The sequence below is a fragment of the Passer domesticus genome, chromosome 7 (assembly GCF_036417665.1).
Source record: "Passer domesticus isolate bPasDom1 chromosome 7, bPasDom1.hap1, whole genome shotgun sequence".
NCBI classification, from domain to species: Eukaryota; Metazoa; Chordata; class Aves; order Passeriformes; family Passeridae; genus Passer; species Passer domesticus.
Window position 1 is genome coordinate 6490028 of NC_087480.1, and position 20109 is coordinate 6510136.

At 44.1% G+C, this 20109-nt stretch overlaps 2 protein-coding genes and 1 long non-coding RNA gene across 11 annotated transcripts in view; 1 reads left to right on the forward strand and 2 right to left on the reverse strand.

Annotated features, from left to right (window-relative positions):
- The window catches only part of ZC3H12B (zinc finger CCCH-type containing 12B), a 33507-nt gene extending 33072 nt beyond the window's left edge, over nucleotides 1–435 (reverse strand). For 4 of the 6 annotated variants that reach the window (XR_010365741.1, XR_010365739.1, XR_010365740.1 and 1 more), the window contains exon 1: nucleotides 104–435. The gene's annotated coding sequence lies outside the window, so the exon portion shown is untranslated. The remainder of the gene's footprint in view (nucleotides 1–103) is intronic. The other 2 variants (XM_064426612.1, XM_064426611.1) reach the window with 1 other exon arrangement.
- Nucleotides 12–14699, forward strand: ZC4H2 (zinc finger C4H2-type containing). 4 transcript variants are annotated; one of them, XM_064426617.1, is made up of 6 exons: nucleotides 12–161; nucleotides 1105–1156; nucleotides 6451–6622; nucleotides 7888–8060; nucleotides 9163–9325; nucleotides 10424–14699. In XM_064426617.1, exons 2-6 carry the CDS (start codon nucleotides 1143–1145, stop codon nucleotides 10535–10537), a joined length of 636 nt encoding a protein of 211 aa, XP_064282687.1. In that variant the 5' UTR covers nucleotides 12–161; nucleotides 1105–1142; the 3' UTR covers nucleotides 10538–14699. The 4 variants fall into 4 exon arrangements, with proteins under 4 accessions (XP_064282687.1, XP_064282688.1, XP_064282685.1 ...); XM_064426618.1 differs by lacking the exon at nucleotides 12–161 and adding an exon at nucleotides 804–989; XM_064426615.1 differs by lacking the exons at nucleotides 12–161; nucleotides 1105–1156 and adding an exon at nucleotides 3711–3796.
- On the reverse strand, nucleotides 6619–10428 carry LOC135304334 (uncharacterized). The gene is made up of 4 exons (XR_010365749.1): nucleotides 10285–10428; nucleotides 10026–10156; nucleotides 7244–7456; nucleotides 6619–7111 (listed from the first exon to the last, which is right to left on the reverse strand). It is a non-coding gene; the product is annotated as an uncharacterized LOC135304334 (long non-coding RNA).
- Nucleotides 14700–20109: the final 5410 nt, after the last annotated feature.

Sequence of the window (20109 nt, forward strand, 5' to 3'; positions counted from 1 at the left end):
CCGCCGCGCGGACCCCGGGGGAGGGGAGCGCTCCGCTGCCGGGCTCCGCCGCTCCCCCGCTCCGAGCCGCCCTCGGCACCCCCTCCCCCGGCCGGGGCCTCACCCGCTGCTGTCGCTATGGACACCCTCCGCGGCTCCCTGCGGGATCTGGCGGCGAGGAGGTGAAGGACGGCGGGGCTCGGCGCGGCCGCGGCACGGGCCCCACTCCGGCCGCTCCCGCCGCATGGAGGGGGAAGGGCTGGCCGGAGCAAGGGGAGATGAGGGAGGGCGTGGAGGAGCAGAGCCAGGACGGGACGGGATGGGGAGGGATGGGGGAAGTGCGGGCGCGGAGTTCAGCGCCGACGGGAGCGCGGGGGCCGCTGCCGCCGCCTCATCGCCGCCCGCGCCGCACCGGGCCCGCGCCGCCGCCGCCCGGCCGCCGTCGCCCGGCAACGCGCGCGCCCCCGCTGCGGCAGGCGCGCGGCTCCGCGCGCGGCGCCCCGCGCGCTCCCGACGCCAGCGCACGCGCCGGCCTTTCCTCCTCCTCCTCCTCCTGACGGCAGGGGGCGCTGCAGGCGGGAACGGGAATGGGAAACAAGGAACGGGAACGGGGACGGGAACGGGGAGGGGGGACAGGGACGGGGACCGGGAAACGGGAACAGGGACCGGGACGGGGAACGGGGAATGGGAATGGGAATGGGGACGGGAACGGGAACGGGAACGGGGACAGGGAACGGGGAATGGGAATGGGGACAGGGACGGGAACGGGGACAGGGACAGGGAACGGGGACGGAGAACGGGGAACGAGGACAGGGACGGGAAACGGGGACAGGGACAGGGAACGGGCACCGGCACCACCGGCTGGGGAGTAGCGAACGGCGGGAGCGAGCCCTGGGTGTCTGTGCGGTCGGGCTCCGAAGAGAGTGGGAAAAGGGAGACTTTTCCCTGGCGCTGTCCCCACGGACATCCCATCCCTGGCTGGAGCTGCAGCAGGAGCTGAGGGAGGGCGGGTGGGTGCCAGGCGCTTTATTGAAAATCGCTTTACTGAATATCGCTTTATTGAATATCGCTTTATTGAAAATCGCTTTACTGAATATCGCTTCATTGAATATCGTGTTTTCCCAGTTTTGCAGGTCACGGGGTTGGAGGATGAAATAAAAGACATGACCAAATTCAGGTATATTTAGGCATACCTTTGGGATGGGCCAAGATTAACATATGCAGGCACTTAAACCTTTACCTAGCTAGGATGCTCTGGCACAGGATTAATAAAATTTGCAAATACTTTAGGCTTTGTGTAAAACATTGATATTTAAGGACTAGATCTCAGGGCTAGCATGTAGTTGCTTCTGTCAGTTTCAGTGTTGCTGTGCCTCCAGCTTCCCAAAGCATTCTGAAACCAATAGCAGCTTTCCCTTAACATATGAAATTGGGGTGACCCACTCATAGGAAAAAATCTGTCAAATATGAAGAGTATATTTTGAAAGCTCAAAACCCCAATGGGATACAGAAAGAATCTATTTCCAGTTAAGAAACTCGGTAATTTAAAGCAAATTACATTACTTGGGATGCACCACTTTGACTCATCTATTTTCTGATATTTAGGTTTTGCAATATTGCTGCACATTCTCCCTATGGTGGTGACTTATACCTACCTAATCCAGCAGTATATTAACCCAAGTTCAGTTCTGTTGTATGTTTTACTGGGGGCTCTTCTCCACTAGTCTTTAATCTCTATTACTTGAAATGCTATTTATTTCATAAAACATGTTGCACTTTAAAAAAAATGCAGTTAGAATATTTAATAGTTCAGTTATAAGGGCCCTACATTGCATCACTACATCCAGACTTGTAGAATTAATGGCTGTAGCTGGGATAATTATCTAGGGAGAAAAAAAAATTCTTCCAGTTGGAATTGTTCTGAACTAGATTTTTGCCATAATGCTGAAGTGTGTGGACTGATGTTAGACTGTTATATGGAAGCAGTTGGGGATTTTTGCACAAAAATTCAGTCCTCTGCTCAATGAAGTAGGGGAGTATTTTAGCCTTGGTTTCACTCTGCATAATACTGCAACTTGTTTTGAAATCTATTTGCCTGTTGGCTTTTGGTTTAAAAAGGATCGAGCAACAAGAAAAAGGTTGAATATTTCAGGATCAGCTGAAATATTTTTTCAGTGTCAGTTTAGTCCTAAGTACCTTAGCTTTCTTTAAAAAATCCAGTCCACGTGCTGGGAAAAACTTACCTTGGATAAATTTGCATCCCAAAATTTATCAAAGTTTATAAATAGCATCAGAATAAATAATACATTCCGCTGTGGTGGTTTAAGATCATATAAAGAACTGTCAGACCCACTTTGTCTAGGAGAAAAATTGAAACACAGGCATTAAAACACTTGACCAAAGCCATGAAGCACAAGTTGAATGCTACCAATTTGTATGTGCTGGGACTGCAAGTGTCAAGCTTTTTGACCATTTTGAAGTGCTTTGAAATGTGGAGATGTAATATTTTATCTCCTTTTTTAAAACATGGAAAGGAAAAATAACTGCTAAGGCTTGTGGGTGGGTTTACTTCCTAAGAACTTCCACCTGAATTATAACACTTTGTGAAGTGGTTTTCTTAGTGTCATTCAAAGCAGAGTAAAGGAACAAGTTGAACTTGCGTTTTCACTTTCAGCCCTCAACCTTTTAGGTTACCCTGTAAAACCAGGAATCAAAAACTAGGATAAACAGTGCAAAAGTAGGCTGGGATTCTCATCACTCCCATTCAAGGGCATTTTCCTTCTCTCCCTCTTGTCCTCACCCTGCCTGCTCTCCCTCCCTCACTGTCTTAGCAACAAGATTCACTGGCTGACTGTAGCTAACTTGTCTTCTACCCCCTCAAACCAATTAGTTCATCTATTTAAGTCATGCATCGAAGAAGCCTTCCCCCTTTCAGCACACTGCTCACTTAGGGCTCAATCCTACAATCTTCAATTTTTAAGGCAGAGAGAGTTTGCAATTGACTCAAGTTACATGAGGATAAGACCTTTTATGTTCTAATTTCTTTACAAAAGCTGTAGCATGATGGGGAGGGTGCTGCTGCTATCACTGTTTTCCTTCACCTACCCTTTTCTTTATTTAAGAACACAACAGTATATGGAGAAGTCCTTAAATAATTAAGAAAGTAACTAAAACATCCATTCACAAAACCTCGTCTATTCACAAATGCTGCTTATTCATTATCAGTTCCAGAAAAATGCAAAGATTGGATTTGGTGAGCAATTAGAACATTCAGTAGAAAACTCAGAGCATCCAGGAGAAAACAGCATTGTAGTAGTAATGACTACGGCATCCCTTTTTGTCAAAGCTTTTAATCAAAATCACAGCCTTTTAGTGCATATTTTAACGAAATGCTCAGCATTGCACAGATCTCAGAAGGAAGCCTTCTGCTCTTTTTGCACTCCTAACAACCCCTGGCATAATGAGGTGTGACAAATTGATTTAAAATGTAGTTGCAGGAAGAAGGGCAGGCGAGCTTTGCTCTGCCTTGTGGGTGTTGTAGTCGTTTTGCAGCTCTCTGCCTGGGCAGCAATAGGAACCCGGACTCGAAGTCCCACAGCTCCCACTAGAGCCTGCCGCACAGGCTCAGAGCCCATATGCGAGGAGGGGGTGACTACATTGTGTCTATTGTATGGTTTTTTTGTTTTGGTTTGGTTTCGGTTTTTTTTTTTTACCCCCGGGCGTTTTGCACGTTTCACGGGAGGTGTAAATCGGGAGTAAAAAGCATGGCAGATGAGCAAGAAATAATGTGCAAACTCGAGAGCATCAAGGAGATCAGGTATGTTCGCTTTGTGCCCCATCGCTTACATGAAGCAGCTTTTTCCTCGGGGGAGCGGAGGAGTTGCATCCATCTGAAAGTACCTATTGTGCTGCTGAGGGAAAGAAAACTACCGCCGGGTTCACGACGAGAGCTCAAAATACATTTTTCCAGGCAGGGAGGGAGCATCTGCTGCTGGGGATCGCCGCTGGAATGCGCAGGGGAGGGCGGTAATGGTCGCGCATTTGCCGAGCGGCGCTGAGCGCTGGCCCGGGAAGGCGGAGTGCTGGTTGGAAGGACGGAGCGGCCCCGGCGGCGGGGGGAGTGGTGTCGGGCCGCGGCTGTGTGGGGCTTCCACTGTTTGTTTGTTTTTTAGTCGTCTGAATTAGCATTTCGTATTCATGAGGCTCTGTTGTTTTGCCTCGCTCACTCCCGGGCAGGAGTCGGGCTGAGAAGGAGTGGGGGATGTCAAGGGAAGCAGAGTCTGACGCCCAAATCCGACGTGCCCTCGGGCAGGACAGGGCTGGGCAGCGCTGCCGGCAGCGGCAGAGCCCCACGGGGGCAGGACAGCCGTCTGTCCGTCCGTCCGTCCGTCCCGCGGAGGGCGGCGGTAGGGCAGGCCCTCAGGGGAGCGGTGGATCCGTGCGGGGTGAGGGCTGAGCCTCAGCGGCTTCTCCGTCCCTGCCCTCCTGCCCTTCGGCAAAGGCGGCAGCGGCCGAGGGAGCCCCGCCGAGGTGTCCCTGCTTCGGGGACGGGGACACTCCGGACCGGGGCTTGTTCATCCGTGCCCTCCTGCCATAAGGCCCGAGCTGCCTCGGGCTGCGGTTCACGCAGTGCAAAACACCGGGAATTGTACATAGCGTCCTGCACACGGTGAGCTGCGGGATGCTGTGGAAAAGGGCGCTCATTAAAAGCCAGGCAGGGCGCAGCACCTGCCCACAGCGGGAACGATTTTCATAACTTCAGGCAGGGCGTTTCCACTCCTTGCTTCAGGGCACCGATTTTCAGGATTAGGCCTGAGCTGTCTGTTTACCTGGAGCCAAAACACCTTAGAGAGAACAGTGGTTTTGAACGCAGCTGGGAGGTGGAAGGCATGCTGACTGCGAAACCCGAGCCATGGGAAGGGTTTGGGCATGACAGCCAGAGAGGGGCTGGCAGAGGGATCCCAGCTCCCGGTGATCACAGGCACTTCTGGCTGGTTACAGCATCTCTAAGTACCACACTTTATCCGTGTAACAATTTATTTGGCAGCAGAGTATGGGCCTCAGCCTTCTTCACACAATACCACAAAGATCAAGCAAAAATATTTGTCCATCTAGTATCCCCAAACTATTTGTAGAAAGAGATGTGGCAGTGTAAGAACAATGATTTTGTACTCAACTGGTGCACAGGCTCTGTTTTAGAAAACAGATCTAAGTATGGCCTACTACAGTGTGTGGTCCAATTACTGTAACACTTAATTTAAATTATTTTTTTTACAGTGAGAGTGGTATCCTGTATTTGAAAATTTACAGTGCATTCAGTTTTTGGATAACATATTCAAAGGTGATATACTAACTGCACTTGATGGATTTTTGCTGTTATTTTGTGGTATAAGGTAGAGCAAAGGTGATATTTAGCTTTAGTGTACAATGAAGTATCAAACAAGTTACTTGACTGTATTTTAAATTTTAAAAAAATCAGTGTCAAAAAGCCAGTCCTACTTGCAATGTTGATGTCCATTTTAAGTCACCTTAACAAAATCTGATCAAATAAACTTATTTACTCATTAGAAGCTTGCATTCTGTGAAGAATTTCCTTCAAGATAAACATGAGATTTCCTTAAGTTTACAGATTCACCTTTGATAGATTAAGCAGACTTTATTTTAAACCACAATTCACGTATTCTACAGACAGAGGGGAAAGAAGTCTTCATGAACAAAATCAAAGAACTTGCCCATTTGTATAGTTGATGTCTATCATGCATTATGATACAGCTTAGCTGGGTTTTGAACAGATGTGGGAACCTGATTTTGAATCTGGAATCTGATCTCTATATCCATATCTGTAACTATAGATAAATACATATAATTTGTAGTCAAGGGAATACTTCTTTCAGTAAACCCATTGGATGCCCACAATCCAAGCACATATGCACATGCTTATTTATATGCATTAAATACTTCCACAGAAATGAAATTTTGTAATTGTTCTGTTTTAAATCTCCTTCATTCATATTATCCCTGCCAGACCACCTGCTTCTGAATCCATATTGCATGTAAAAGTTTTTTATGGTACTGTTTTATCTCTTGCAGCTTTATAAACTCCTGAAGTGAGAGAGGCAGGAACCCAGGTCATATTACTAGCTATGACACTTGGAATATGTAGCCATAATTAATTGTCCAAGTGACTGACTTGTTTTCTGCCATGCTCTGTCAAAACCTGACAAACCTTCTATTAATTTCATAATTCAGTACAAGGACTCTCTTACCACTGAAAAGCTCAGCAAAAGATCCGGCATTAGAATTCAGTATTCTCCTTGTACCTCACCTTCTCTCAGACACATTTAGTCTTCTTGTCTATTGCTGCTATTGCCTTCTTTCATCTATCTAATCCCATATAAACTGACACCTCACAAAAAAATGTGTCAGTAACTTACTGTTGTCTCTATCTTTTTAATTGTCACTGGGATTCAGGAATAAGACTTTGCAGATGGAAAAAATAAAGGCAAGACTGAAAGCAGAATTTGAAGCCCTGGAGTCTGAGGAGAGGCACCTGAAAGAATATAAACAGGAGATGGACCTGCTGCTGCAAGAGAAGATGGCTCACGTGGAGGAGCTGCGACTGATCCACGCTGACATTAATGTGGTATGTGACAGCCCAGCTCAGACAGTCTGACTCAGACACAGCTGCACATGAATCATCCCACAGCTTGTGGAATTGTGCACATGAGTGAAGCATCACTGATTCAATAACGTGTACTTTACAACACCATCCTAGGATCCTACAGAGAGTGCAAAGTAAATATACCTCAGGATAATTGGTTTTTCCCTTTGTAGGGCAGGATATTTTATAATGCTGGCATAATAAGCTGTTGCACCAAGAGGATAGATAAGATAACCAAGCCTGTTGTGGCTATGTCTTTACCAGTAGCTGCAGTGATACCACTCCAGCTGTCCCATAGAAAACAGTTCTTCCTGTTAGTCTTGTCTCATTTAGCACCCAGAAACAGAAACTTTGGTAGCTAGGTGGGACTAAGAGATTTGAGAAAATACATAGTGTTTGTTAAGTTCATAGTAAGAGCTGACCTTCATCACGGAGTGGAATCACCAAACATCAGGAAGCACCAGCCTGAGCCTGAAATGAATTAATACAAATAAGAGAAACATCAATTTATAAATTTATAAATTTATAAGACTAGCCAATTAGAGGGGCTAAATAGGGAATATATTTTTAAATACATTTTTAATGTCATATTATGGCTCTTACATGGTGTTTTTAGCTCTGAAGGTATCTGTGTTGCACTGGAGAAAAAGGCTCCAACAAGTGAAAAAGTACAAGCTATATACTGGATGTGCAGATTGAATTTATTTATGGCTTCAAATGTCTGCTCCCCTGTCCAGCTGCATAACCTCAGCCTCTGTTTCATCCTCCTTTCTTTGTGCAGTCAGATTGTCTTTTCTCTGCTGCTTTTCCCACTTGCTGCAGTAAGAGAAGCAGAAACCTTTCCTTAGCTTGTTTGTTAACTTCTGCCAGTCAATGTTCAGGTATCTTAGAAACACAGAAAATTAGTTTGTGCTACTTTAAGCTCTTGTTTAGTGTTTCTTGAGAGTCTTCAATAGCTCCTCACTTGCTGACTTTATTTCTAGCCTGTCTCTCTGCTTTTTCTTTTGTTCAGAAGGTCCTATAGGTTGAGTGCACTTTTTAAAAATGAAAATGCATCTCATATGTCACTTTCTGTTGCTTCTTCTTTGCCCATTTTTCCCTCTCAATACCTTAAGTCTTTGTTTTACTATTGCATTATCTCAAATCTCTTGCAACTTGAGTGAGAAAAATCTCCTCTTTCTGGTACAATCTGCTGCTCAGTCAGAGGGGAGCAGTTCTTTAAAAACATGCCCAACCTCCTGTTTCAGATGGAGAACACTATCAAGCAGTCTGAGAACGATCTTAACAAGCTCTTGGAATCGACTCGCCGGCTCCACGAGGAGTACAAGCCCCTCAAGGAACACGTAGATGCCTTGAGAATGACTCTGGGCCTGCACAGGCTGCCAGACCTGTGTGAAGAGGAAGAGAAACTGTCCCTTGAGTAAGTCTCCAAACATTATCTGGCTTTATGCTTTCTTTCAATTCTACTGGTCATTTTCTCATTTTAATTTTGTTGGTAGGTGGAAAAAAACAACCCAAGAGGTAAGTATGAAAACAAAAGTTAACAAAAAAGGGACATGGAGGACATGTGTTTCATAACATTCAGTCTGAATTTGTTCCAGGTTAAATTTAGGTTATTCCAAGCTGCAAATTCTACATACCACATGCAAACATTCAAGGGTGGTTGTTTGCCTTCTAGGTTTTATACTGTATGTTGCTTTTTCTATCTTTATATTTTTCCCTGAAATTTACTTCTTTAGCAAGCAATAGTAGGAGGCAATACACAAGAGGGATACAAACCAAGTTATTCTTCAGCTGGGTTGTGCTGCTCCTAGTCAGAGTTTTACTTTTTGCTGCCTGCACATGGCAGTGGCTTTTAGCCAAATACCTGTGACTCTAAAAGTTTCCCTGAGATATGGAATGGATTTGGATAATAAATCAGTCTCATTTTTACATACAACCTTGGCAGGGCAGAATTAGCTGCTGTTCAAAGAACAGTGTCCTTTGTTTAACAGACCAGTTTTAAATGCAAGGGATGTTTTAATAAGCATGTATTGCTCTTGTTGCCCAACATAATTAATATCGTTTGCACATGCACACAGTTTTCAAGATTTTCTTTATATTTCAGTAGAAATGTTGTTTTATATTCCAAACACCTTGACACTACAAAGAATGTACTGATCTATTTATTAATGTGTTGTGTACAAAAGTTATTAATTTTCACAGAATAAAATAGAAAAACTGTTTGGCACAGGTGCATCTGAAGCTGTTGCCTATTTTTCTTCTATACATGTTGTCTATTTTTCATCTTACTAGATTTATATCCAGTCTGGAATCTGGCTGAAGTGTAGAAATGCAGAAGAAAACACCACATACTCCATTTATGATCTAGTCAATGTGTAGGCAATTTGGCAGTTTGATTCTTGTGGAGGAACACGATAGGGAAATGTGATCCACTGTATTTTAACACCAAATATCCTTTAAAGGCTAATGAAATACTCCAGAAGGTGGTTACATTTTTTGTTTGTCATTCTTTTGTCTAGCTACTTTGAAAAGCAGAAGGCAGAATGGCAGACAGAACCACAGGAGCCTCCCATCCCAGAGTCTCTGGCTGCAGCTGCAGCCGCTGCCCAACAGCTGCAGGTGGCCAGGAAGCAAGACACCAGACAGACAGCAACTTTCAGACAGCAGCCACCTCCAATGAAGGTCAGGAGATGGAATGTGCTGGGTTTTCTCTTCTGTCATTGGCATGCATTATGTTTAGAAAGTGATTAATGTTTGTGTAAAGGAAAAATTACATGTCCTGATTGTGATTTTCCTTGCAGTGGTTCAAAACAAGAGCAAGCAGTAGACCAAAGTAGTAGCGCCAGTCATCAAGGGTTAAGGATAAGAATCTTTTAGGACTTAAAAGTCACCCTCAGCAGACATGTAGGCAATTCCCACTCCTCTTGTGTTTCACTTGGGAGCAAGGTATGTAAGAAAGAGAAAGAAAAAATCTTGGCAAAAGAAAAAGTAGTGGCTCTTAGTTAATGCCATATGGAGTCATATTAAAAGCAGCACACATATTTTATGAGGGAAATTAACCAATGGTGTAAATTACCAGAAAAAGCGATTGCTTCTTCACTTGGGATCTTCAAGAGTAACATGTCGATTAATGTAACATAGCCACAGGCACTTCAGTGACAGTTTTACTCAGCTCCTTAGGTAGTGAGAAGAGTTAAGTAGTTACATAGGGGTATTCCTCCCACCCAGGTTCCAGAGTCACTAAGAAGGCTAACTGATGTAGGTGCACCCCAAAGTAATATACTTACTGTCTGTAGTTAGGCAATTGAAAAGCCATTCTGCAAGCAATAGTCTTCAGTCAAACATAAATTATAGTCTGGAGCAAAGGGGTAAAGTTCTGTACCTTATGTTAAATATGTGGAATTCATCCAGTCACCTGCTCCTGCCTTCAATTCTGTGACATTGCAGTTGGCCATCACTGTCACTTCTCTGACTCAGTGAGCTATTAGGCAGGTAAACACCTTTAAAACATCACTGAAAACAACACAAAATAGAATTTAAAGTTACCGATACATGTAAGAGCCACATGTCTGCAGAAATGTAATTTTAATTCAGTGAGATGCTCCTGTTTTTCAGTAAGCCTGAAATTACAGTCCACATACCTAGATTGTATAGAATGCAGCAGCAGTCTGCCTTTGCAGGAGAGGAGCCTTGTTTCTGTCTGTGCTGTAAGGCAGAGTGTGATACTCAATAACCTGTGTACCAAGGCCACTTTGATGTCTGTAACCAATTGCATTTCAGGCGTGTTTGTCGTGTCACCAACAAATCCACCGGAACGCGCCCATTTGTCCTCTCTGCAAAGCAAAGAGCCGATCTCGGAATCCCAAAAAGCCCAAGAGGAAACAGGATGAATGAAATCCAGGAGATTGACAAGCTGTGTGACCTGTCCCAGTACTCTTCCAGTAGAATGGCAAATTTGCCCAGACTTTACTGAATTGCAGACTCAAGTATGACTGTCTCATTGTTTTCTATTTAAATGCAATGTAAGCACAATGTTCCTGCTCTAAGTTTCTTCCAGTCTTTAGGATTTGGTTTTAGGAAAGTAAATATTACTGGTGCTACAGTTTAACATTTCAATTGCTCCATCTTTTGTACTCCTAAACAAACTGGAATTCTTTGTGCAAGTATCCTAAATGTCAGACTATTTCTATTGACCAAATGTGATTACCACAAATGCTTTTATGTTCTCTTTTTAAAAAACAGATGTTACTAAGAGATTATTCTGTTTTCTCCTGATAACAGGAGACTATTTGAAGTGCTGAAATAGCAGACTGTCTGTTTGTTTCACTGAAGAACAATTTGTTCTTCTATCTCATAAGACTGGGTAGATTTGGGTATCCAATGGAGCTCTTTTTAAACAAGAAATGTTCAGGGAAAATGAGATTTGTTATACAGAAAATCAATGCATTAAGGACACACATGGGTTTTGATTTACTGAAGTTGATTGTACCATTCCCTCAAACTTGACTTAAAACTTGGAAAGGTGCTGGCTGTGTATGACTTTTTTAAAAATGATGCTTTAACATCTTAACAGGTTATTATTTGCAGCAGTCAAAAGACTGATTGACTTAAGAACAAGGCTGAAGTGAACTGTATTAGTGGGCTCCTAGGCTTTATGGCTGACCAATGCACTGTGGTTCTCTAGGAAACATGCATGATATGTCTCAGATCTCTATGTGCACAGACTGCACATCAGCCATTCTGCATGTCTTCTGTTCCTGGTTTCTACGGCCAGAATCTGGCAGACATATCCTCCACTGGAGCATAGGAAAGTTCAGGAACATGCATGAGGAACAGCGTCAACTAAAAATTATATATTTCTCCAGAACCAATGAGCTTTGGTGTCATTGTCCTCCCTCAACCAAAACTTTATATTTTTTCTGTCTTTTAATAGGTAATTTGCAAATAAGCTTTACTTCAGGCCAGTTTGTTTTCTTGTTCCCTGTGTGCCAAAAGAACCCTGACTAAAGCATCTGGATTAGATCACTCCCTGTATGTCTTTCCCTTTTTTTCATGTAATGTAACAAATTCTTGCAATGGGGAGGATGGCAGTGATCCACTTGCAGAACTGGCACTTGAAATTTACTCATCTCTAATCCCAGTTTTGTGACCACCTTTGTTGCCTAAATTGATCTCAAGTGTTAAATATTCTTTTTACTAACTCTGGGACACAGGAACTGCTTGTTCACACTCTTCTCTCTTTAGCCCAGGTTTCTCTCTACTGTTATGTCAGAGTGGTTATACTAGGGATTTGGCTTGTTACACAGGAGGAACAGAGAAGCCCCAAGTCTGCTCCAAGAACTTTGCCAAATGCTGGCAACTGTAATAAATCCACATGATGCAATTTTGGTGGCCAAATCACATACATTGCCATTAATTTCCTAAGTCTGCCACAGAGTACATGATTGATTTACTGAATATATTCCTAAAACTTAAGCCAGGTTCAGGAGATAGTCCTCTATTTTCATGTTACATAGTCAAATCAACATCTGTCAACAGCAGACAGAATGTGGACCACCTGCCCCTGAAATTATGTGAAGAGCAGATTCTGCTAGCTGAACGACAGGGATTTGGTCTGTGAGATAGCAATAATGGAAGATAGTCTCCATGCTCCAAATGGCAATAGTGTGTTATGCATGTTTTGTAGCACAAATACTGGATTCTACTGTTTCAAATGTCAGAGTGGTCGCATGCTGTGTTCTCTGTTCAGAGCAATTCCTATGGAGTTGAAGGGAAACTGCACAGAGTTAAAAGAAGTATGTGGACTTCCCCAAAGTGCATACATGAGAGCAGCATACTTTAATGGTAGTTGTACATAAATTTAAGAAGTAGTGACAATGGAGTGGGTGAATGGTCTGCAATGACGTAGTGTGAATAGGAGGATTGATTTGTAGAGACTTCATCTTACAGTTCTGAAATAGGTAGGGTTAGTCATAGTTGTTCTCACTTTACTGTTACTTTGCCAGGTTCTTTCTTTCTTGGGAGATCCCTGAACTGAAGTATACTTAAGGATGCACCATTTGCTAATTTAGTACAAGAGTTTTGTACTTTTACTTTTTATAATTAGTCTCATGGGCTCTTGTGTTTTACAAGGTTAGGGTTTGTTGTTTTGTTTTTTTTAAAAAGTGAATATGACACACTATGTTTGCATCAATTGTACTAGTATTTACAAATTTTCACATCCTTGACAAAATTCTGCCATAGGAATAGCATGCACTGCTGAGGGTGAGTGTCACTGGAGATAAGTCAGCAGGGTGCCCTGTCTGCCAAAAGGGCCAACCACAACCTGGGGTACATCAAGCACAGCATCGCCAGCTGATTGTCTCTCTGTACACTGCACTGGTGAGGCCTTGAGCACTGGGGACAGTTTGGGATTCCCTCAGTGCAAGAAGGACATCAGAAGGAAATCAGACTATTACAGTGTTCTAGAGGAGGTGTGTGACCAACACTGCAAAAGGTCTCAAGGACAAGACCTCTGAAGAGCAGCTTAGGACACTTGGCTTGTTCAGTTTGGAGAAAAGAGGAGTGCCCTCATCACAGCCTCCAACTTCCTGCAGGAGAAGCCGAGGAGGAGGAGGTGCTGATCCCCCTCTGATGACCAGCAACAGGATATGAGGACACAGAATGAAGCTGCATTGAGGGAAGTTGAGGTTGGACACCAGGAAAAGGTTCTTCTCTGAGAGAGTGGTTGGTCACTGGTCCAGTGACCCAGGGAAGTGGCCAAGGCACCAAGCCTGTCAGGGTTTGAGGATCACCTGGATGACACTCTCAGCCATACAGTTTAATGCCAGGGAGTTGGACCTGATGATCCTTATGGATCCCTTCATACTTGAGATATTCTATGATTCTAGCCATTTCAATGAGGTAAAATATGTATTATGTATTAGGAGACCATGGGGTGGGGGCAGGGAGGGAAGCAGTGTCTTTCATAGGGAAGGAGTATTCTTTTCTCTCACAGAACAATCATGGAAGTTGAACAGAAGAACTCTTCTCGTGACAGCCCCAGGCTCTTTTCTCCCAGGCAACTCTCTCAAGAGACTGGAGGAATAATTATGAAATATTGATTTCTTGGTATCAGACAGAAGAGGAAGCTGTCTGAAGTGCAGCTCTTAACACAAGTCTACTGCACTTTTGCTTCATGGAGCAACAGTGGCTTCTTCGTTTGTATCTGAAGTCCTTGTGGATACTTCTTCACTTCGCTTAAATTTATTCTTATTTGGGTCAAATTGTCTGAGTAGCCACAATGAGACCCTCCTCAAAGCTTAGGAGACTTTTATGTTACTGAAGTCTGGTTTAACCCTGTCTTTGTAGTTGTGTTTTTAAAAGGGTATCCATGTAACAACAAAAGAACTGGATTCTCTTGATGAAGATGGTTTCCAGGGCTTTGTTAATCACTTGCCTCAAAGGACAGTCCTGTTGTTCTGCAACCAAACAGAAAAAAAACAAAATCCCAAGCCTTTCGCCTTGCCATCAACCCTCAGCTCATAAGTAAAAGGATGCAAACATTGTACTGTATCTAAATGCTTTGCTATAGAAATTTTCATACCCAGGCTGGGGTGGATCAGTTGTCCAGGACACCATGTCAAGGACATGATTAACCACAGACAAAATGTAAGGCCAATTTAAATACTTGCACATCCTGAATTCAACCTTAGCTTTATAAATAGGACCCTGACTGAACCTGACAGTGGCTTCAATTTACATAATCTAAATTTGAAAGAATAGACATTGATGTGTTACTTTAAATAGCATACTATTCAAGAAATTAGGACTTCACTAGCACTTTAAATAAATACAAAGTGCTTTATTCTTTTATTTTACAGTTTTCTAATTCCTCCAGAATACATTTTCATTTTAATATTTAGGTATTCTAGCAATATCTGGTGTTTTCACTGGCTTCTGTGTTTTAAGTATTTTACTCCTGTGCCTCATAGGAGTAAGAGTGTGAGATCTGTTTAATTTGTCTGTACAGTCCTTTTCAATAAATGTTTGTTTCATGTCGTGCTTTCTTTCTGCAGAGTACTTTCACGTCTGTTATGTGCTTATGCTACTAAGAAGCCCAGGTGGTAAAACTCAGCTCTCTGATTTTACAGAATACACTTAGCTACAATTCTGTTACACCTTTAGAGAAGCTTTATTAAAATAAATAAGGGGAAAGAAAGATCCCTTCAAAGGAGCTTTAGAAAAAAGGAAAGGAAAAGGAGATAGCACCTCAGGTTTTAACCTAGCCAGAGTTCTCAGTTTTTTTGGTCCTACAAATGCAGATACATAAAGGCTTGAAAATACAAATACAATTCTGTACATACAGATTATATAAATGAAACAATAAAGGGCGATTTCCCAGCTGTGGGGCCTGACAGCATCTCTGGTCCTGTGCTCACAGTTCTTCAAATTTTTATGTCTCTGGGCCACATTTTTTGTTTTGGTCCTACAAATACGGATACATAGGGGCTTGAAAATACAAATACAACTTCTGCACATATAGATTATATAAATGAAACAATAAAGGGCTTGAAAAAGGGAGAAAATATGATTTCCCAGCTGTGGGGCCTGATGGCATCTTTGGTCCTGTGCTCATGGTTCTTCGAATTTTTATGTCTCTGGGCCACATTTTTTGTTTTGGTCCTACAAATACGAATACATAGGGGCTTGAAGATACAAATACAACTTCAGCACATATAAAGCACATAAATATAAAGGATTTGAAAAGGGGAGAAAATGTGATTTGTGTGAAGGCAGCAGGAGCCGCTCGGCGCCCTCAGAGTCTGCGTCACTGCAGGCTGGGAGCTTGGCTGGGCCCTGGGTCGCTGCTGCCGCCCGCAGGCCGAGAGCGGCACCGCAGCCCAGAAATGTGAGCGTGACCTGACAAGAGCCGGGCCTTTTTACACTTTTTACACTTTTTACACTGTGTACACTATTTACCCTTTCTAGGCTCAGTGCTGCCGCCCGGAGGGAAGCCCCCGCCGGCCCGCCCGGGCCCGGGAGCAGCGCGGCCGCGCCGCGTTCTCCCCGCACAGCAGAAATCCAGCACCCAAACCCAGAGCAGCCTCCCCTCCAGCCGGGCAAAGAGTGACCACCCCCGGGTGGGAAACTGCCAAAACAACCCCGCTCTCCGCCAGAACCATTTCAAGTGTATGTCAAGGCGCTCCGCTTCGTCTTTTGTCTCTTGGGCGCTATTTTGCATCTCCCTGACAACAAACGCGAAGAAATTCCCTTTAAAAACCTAACTCACAATACACAGAAGCTCAAATAGAGAAGTGCCATAGCTGAGATTTTTTCCACAGCTTGAATTCGATGTGTCACATCATCACTGCTTTTCTCATTGCCTGTGGCTGGGGACCTTCTTAAAGCGATAATAACATTTTCATAGATGTGAACAGCAGCTGTGTAAAAGCTTTGCAGTTGCACATGACAGGCTGAGACTCATTGCTCCCTTAAGTGGATGTAGATTGCTCCCTCCCATTAGAGCTTGTGCAGTCAGGGATCCAAACACAGGGACTGTCACACCAGCAGGACACTGACCTGTCACACCAGCCTTGGCTTCCCCAAACAGCTGCTGAGATACATTCTCTGTAACACATCTTACAGGCTATGCTTTATTATAAGGTTTTAGTTTATTAACGAGCAATGCTGGGAGTCTTTTTACTGGATGTCTTGCTAAGAGGGAAGTTATTTTGTTCATTAATTACAGGTACTGGATGTGATGGGGAGGAAGGGCTTTTGTTTTCTCTCTTTTCTAGCTAGTTAACCAAATGTATCTGGTGAGAAGAAAAGGAAAAGGAGCCATGCAGAGGTAGATCTTGGGAGGCTGAAACATTGCCTTGTGGCCTGCCTTGAAGATGCTGGGGATGCTGGTGCACCTCTCATGCAGAGAGCGTGCAGCACACAGAAACTCTGCCAGCAGATCCCAGTGAGTCCCCATTTCACAAGCTGGAAAAAGGAGCCATGCCTTCCCACCAGGAGGTTCTCCAGACTGGGCTTGCAAGCGGCCTTCAAAGGGAGATAAAGGATGCAAGGATGAAGGTCAGAGCACTTGGATGTTCTGCAAGTATGTCTCAACCCACCCTCAGTGTCGTGCTGGGAAAAGAGCCCCGGGCTGGCCATGGGCAGGGCTCATGAGGCTGCCAGAGGGATTTCCTCACCCAGACCATGGCACAGCAGTGCCCACATCACCAGTGCCTGCTGGGGCTGGAAGGGTTTGTCCTGTGCCCTCTGATTCCTGCTCATGGCTGTGGCTGTTTTTTATCCCTGCCCCTCATGGCAAACCTCGGGCAATTCTGTGGTTTCATTCAGACACATTTATTCTTAGTGCATCCTCATGCCATCCACACTCTGCTGAGGATATTTTGTTTGGGAATTTCTCCTTTAACTCTTTGAATTCCTATGTAAATAGGCAGCTGCCTTTACTTAGCAACTGCCTGAGTCATTTCCTCTCTGAGCAGTCCTCTGGGTTCACTCTGCAGTACTTCCTCTTAACATTTTCTACATCTTCTGAAATTTTTCCTTTCTTAGCTGAGGCAGGCTGTTAAAATTAGCAACAGGATGTCGCTGTGTATTTGTAAAATCCATACCACCACCTCAAAGATCTCTTTATGTCCTTTCGCAGAATAATTTCCATTTTCAGTTGTATAATTATTAAGTCTTGAGGCAAGAGAAAAGTTGCATTTTAGTGGTCCTAAAAAAAATCCTATCTTAATAAAGTTATAAACTGCTTCAATATTATTCAGGTTTCTGTTTTGAAACATTACTGAAATAATATTGACATAAACAATCTTGTCAATAGGAAAAACAAACTTAAGGGATGAAAGCTTTTAGCCACCTTTTGATTTCCACCAGATGCCTGGAGGACATCAGAGAATCACAGAGGTTGGAATTTTTAAGGTTGAAAAAGACCCCTAAGATGAGTCCAACTGTTAAACCTGACAACCCCTGCAGTAAAAAAAAAAAAATCCATAATATCCAATCCAAAATCTATATACATACATATAAATACTGTATATACTGGTTTTCAATACACTTTCCTACACTAGTTGACATTAACTATCACCTAGAACTGTCCTAATATGAGTTTATTTTTCACTGTATAGAGATACCAGATTTCTGGGATGTGAAAGCCCAAACCCTGTAAGTCAGTGGAACAAGATATGCTGTGCCAAGATCATTTCAGAAAGAAAAGAAACCCAAAAAACCAAACCAAAACAAACCCCAAAACAAACAAACAAACAAGCAACAGTCCTGGTTTTAGGTAAAGGAGGAGTTTGGGATTTGCCAGCTGCAGTAGCATTATTTTAAGGAAAAAGTGTCCCTGTCCCATTTCAGGGCAAGGACTTTGTTCAGACTATGGAGAATAAGGCTCAAATATGAGACTTCCCAACACACATCCAGCAAAATGTCCTTTCTGAAAGAAGAAAAGCCACACCTGGCAGCCAGTGGCATTTATGCCATCACCATCCATGCTGCCAGAACCCCACCCTGCGCAGGTCCTGGGTCTAACCCATCCTCAGGAATGGCCAAGGAAGCCTCTCTGCCAGGAGCACCCCATCCAGCCTGTCACTGCTCTGGGCAGAAACAAGCTGTGGCCAAAAGTGTGTCTGGAATTCCTGGGGTGCAGGAGATGCTGAAATCTAAACCTGGATCTGACCCCTGCTGCAGGATGTACCTTTGCAGCCCCTCAGAATGCCCCACCTGCTCTGCTCAGGGCATTTGGGAACAAGCAAAGTTTTAATTCTGCTCAGGTTTTTAATTCTAGCTCGCTTCTAATTGAGTTTTGCTTTAATGTTTGTACATGAGAAGGAGTGATAATTGAAAGGGTGGGGACTCTGCTGGAGTCAGAAAAGTGAATGTTCAGCTGATTTATAGCAGGTATTAACCAAGGCCTCACTAGATTGTTCCCATTGGGAAGAGAGGCTGAAAAAAAGGTTAGAATTTTAATGATACTGAACCTTGTTTCCTTGAGCACAGAAGAGCAGCAAGCAGCCCTATTCACTAATTCCAAACCAGGGTCATTACACCCAAGTCTCTCCTCCTGTTATTTCAGGAGTCCATGAGATGACTCCTTCTCTCACTGACACACAAAGCACCCAAATCCTCTACCCTCTGCCTTTGCAAGCACAAGCTTTGACATGCAGCCCATTGTTTTGGCTGGGAAACCAAAGAGAAACATCCACCCTCACCTCTCATTACAGAAATAGGTGGTAATTGGTCTTTTTATTCAATTTCCAAGATCCCAGTGGTAAGTAAACCACCACCTATAACCAAGTCTGCAGTTGACACACCCTCCTCTTCACATGAAGAATTCATAAATCCTGATTTAATCTGTTCTGCTACAGCCCACTGGAGCCAAATTCCAGATCAGATATTCCATAGCATCCTTCTGTGCTGTATCCTACATTTAGTCCCTCCACACAGGCTTGCATCTTATTTAATTTCTAGTGTTCAACTCTGCAGTGTGTTCAAGTGGATGATTTCTGAAGGGCTGTACTGCATCAGAGGCTTTTAAGGAAAATAGTCCCATGAAAGCAGGATGAAATCTGAATGTAGAGGAGAGCTTTGTGCTTGTACCACTTCTCTCTGGAGCTGTTCGTCAGAAAAGCAGCAAACAGGCAAACAGGCACGAGTAGTTCTCCTTTTTTTTCTGCAGGTGGCACCAAGCATTTAGTTCTGAGACATATTTGTTCTTTTAAAGCTATTTGGAACTCCTAAAAGATGGTCTGCTGCTGTGCAGACCCTCTGTGGCTGCACATGGCCTCTCTGCAGCTCTACGAGCCCATGCTGCAGCTGGTCAGTGTTCACCCATCCATCCCTCAGGGCCAGCTGGTCAGGGATTCATCCATCCATCCATCCTCGTTGTCTCTGGGATGGTGGTGGGAGCTGAGGTGTGAGGCATGGATAGCCCCAGCCAGGGTGAAGACTGGACAGGAGCCAGAGGCACGAGTGAGTGTGGGATTCCAGCTGAAGCAAGCCAAGAGCTTGGCAGGGGTGTCACTAACCAGACCCCTATCCCAGCCCTGCAGTCCCACCCCATCCTCCCAGCTTGTCTGAGCTGCTGCTGTGCCCTCAGACTGCTCTCCCAGGGTCATTTTTCTGCTGCCTTCAGAGACAGAGACACCAAAGGGCTGGTGCTGCATGGTCAGGGCATCCTTTGAGCTGTGAGGTTGCAAAGCCACCTGCAAGGACCATGCCCCAGAGCCCTGTTCCATGACACCTCTGGCTAATCCACACCCCACACTGATCTGGTGAGCCAGGACTAAAGTGGACAAAACACAGAAACTAAATATCCATATTCCTAACCACTTTCCATCACTGTATAACTTCATTGCCACACTCACAACTCAAATTTGCCAAATGTAAGCTGCCACATACAAACAGGCTGGGTGCTTTGAGATTTTGAGGCTGCTGGGGATTACCCAAGAGAGCCAGTCACCTTT

Coding starts and splice junctions, on each gene's coding strand:
- ZC4H2 (XM_064426615.1), top strand. CDS start 3,744: ATGGCAGATGAGCAAGAAATAATGTGCAAACTCGAGAGCATCAAGGAG. Junction 6,623..7,887: donor TCCACGCTGACATTAATGTG/GTATGTGACAGC, acceptor CTCCTGTTTCAG/ATGGAGAACACTATCAAGCA. Junction 9,326..10,423: donor AGCAGCCACCTCCAATGAAG/GTCAGGAGATGG, acceptor ATTGCATTTCAG/GCGTGTTTGTCGTGTCACCA.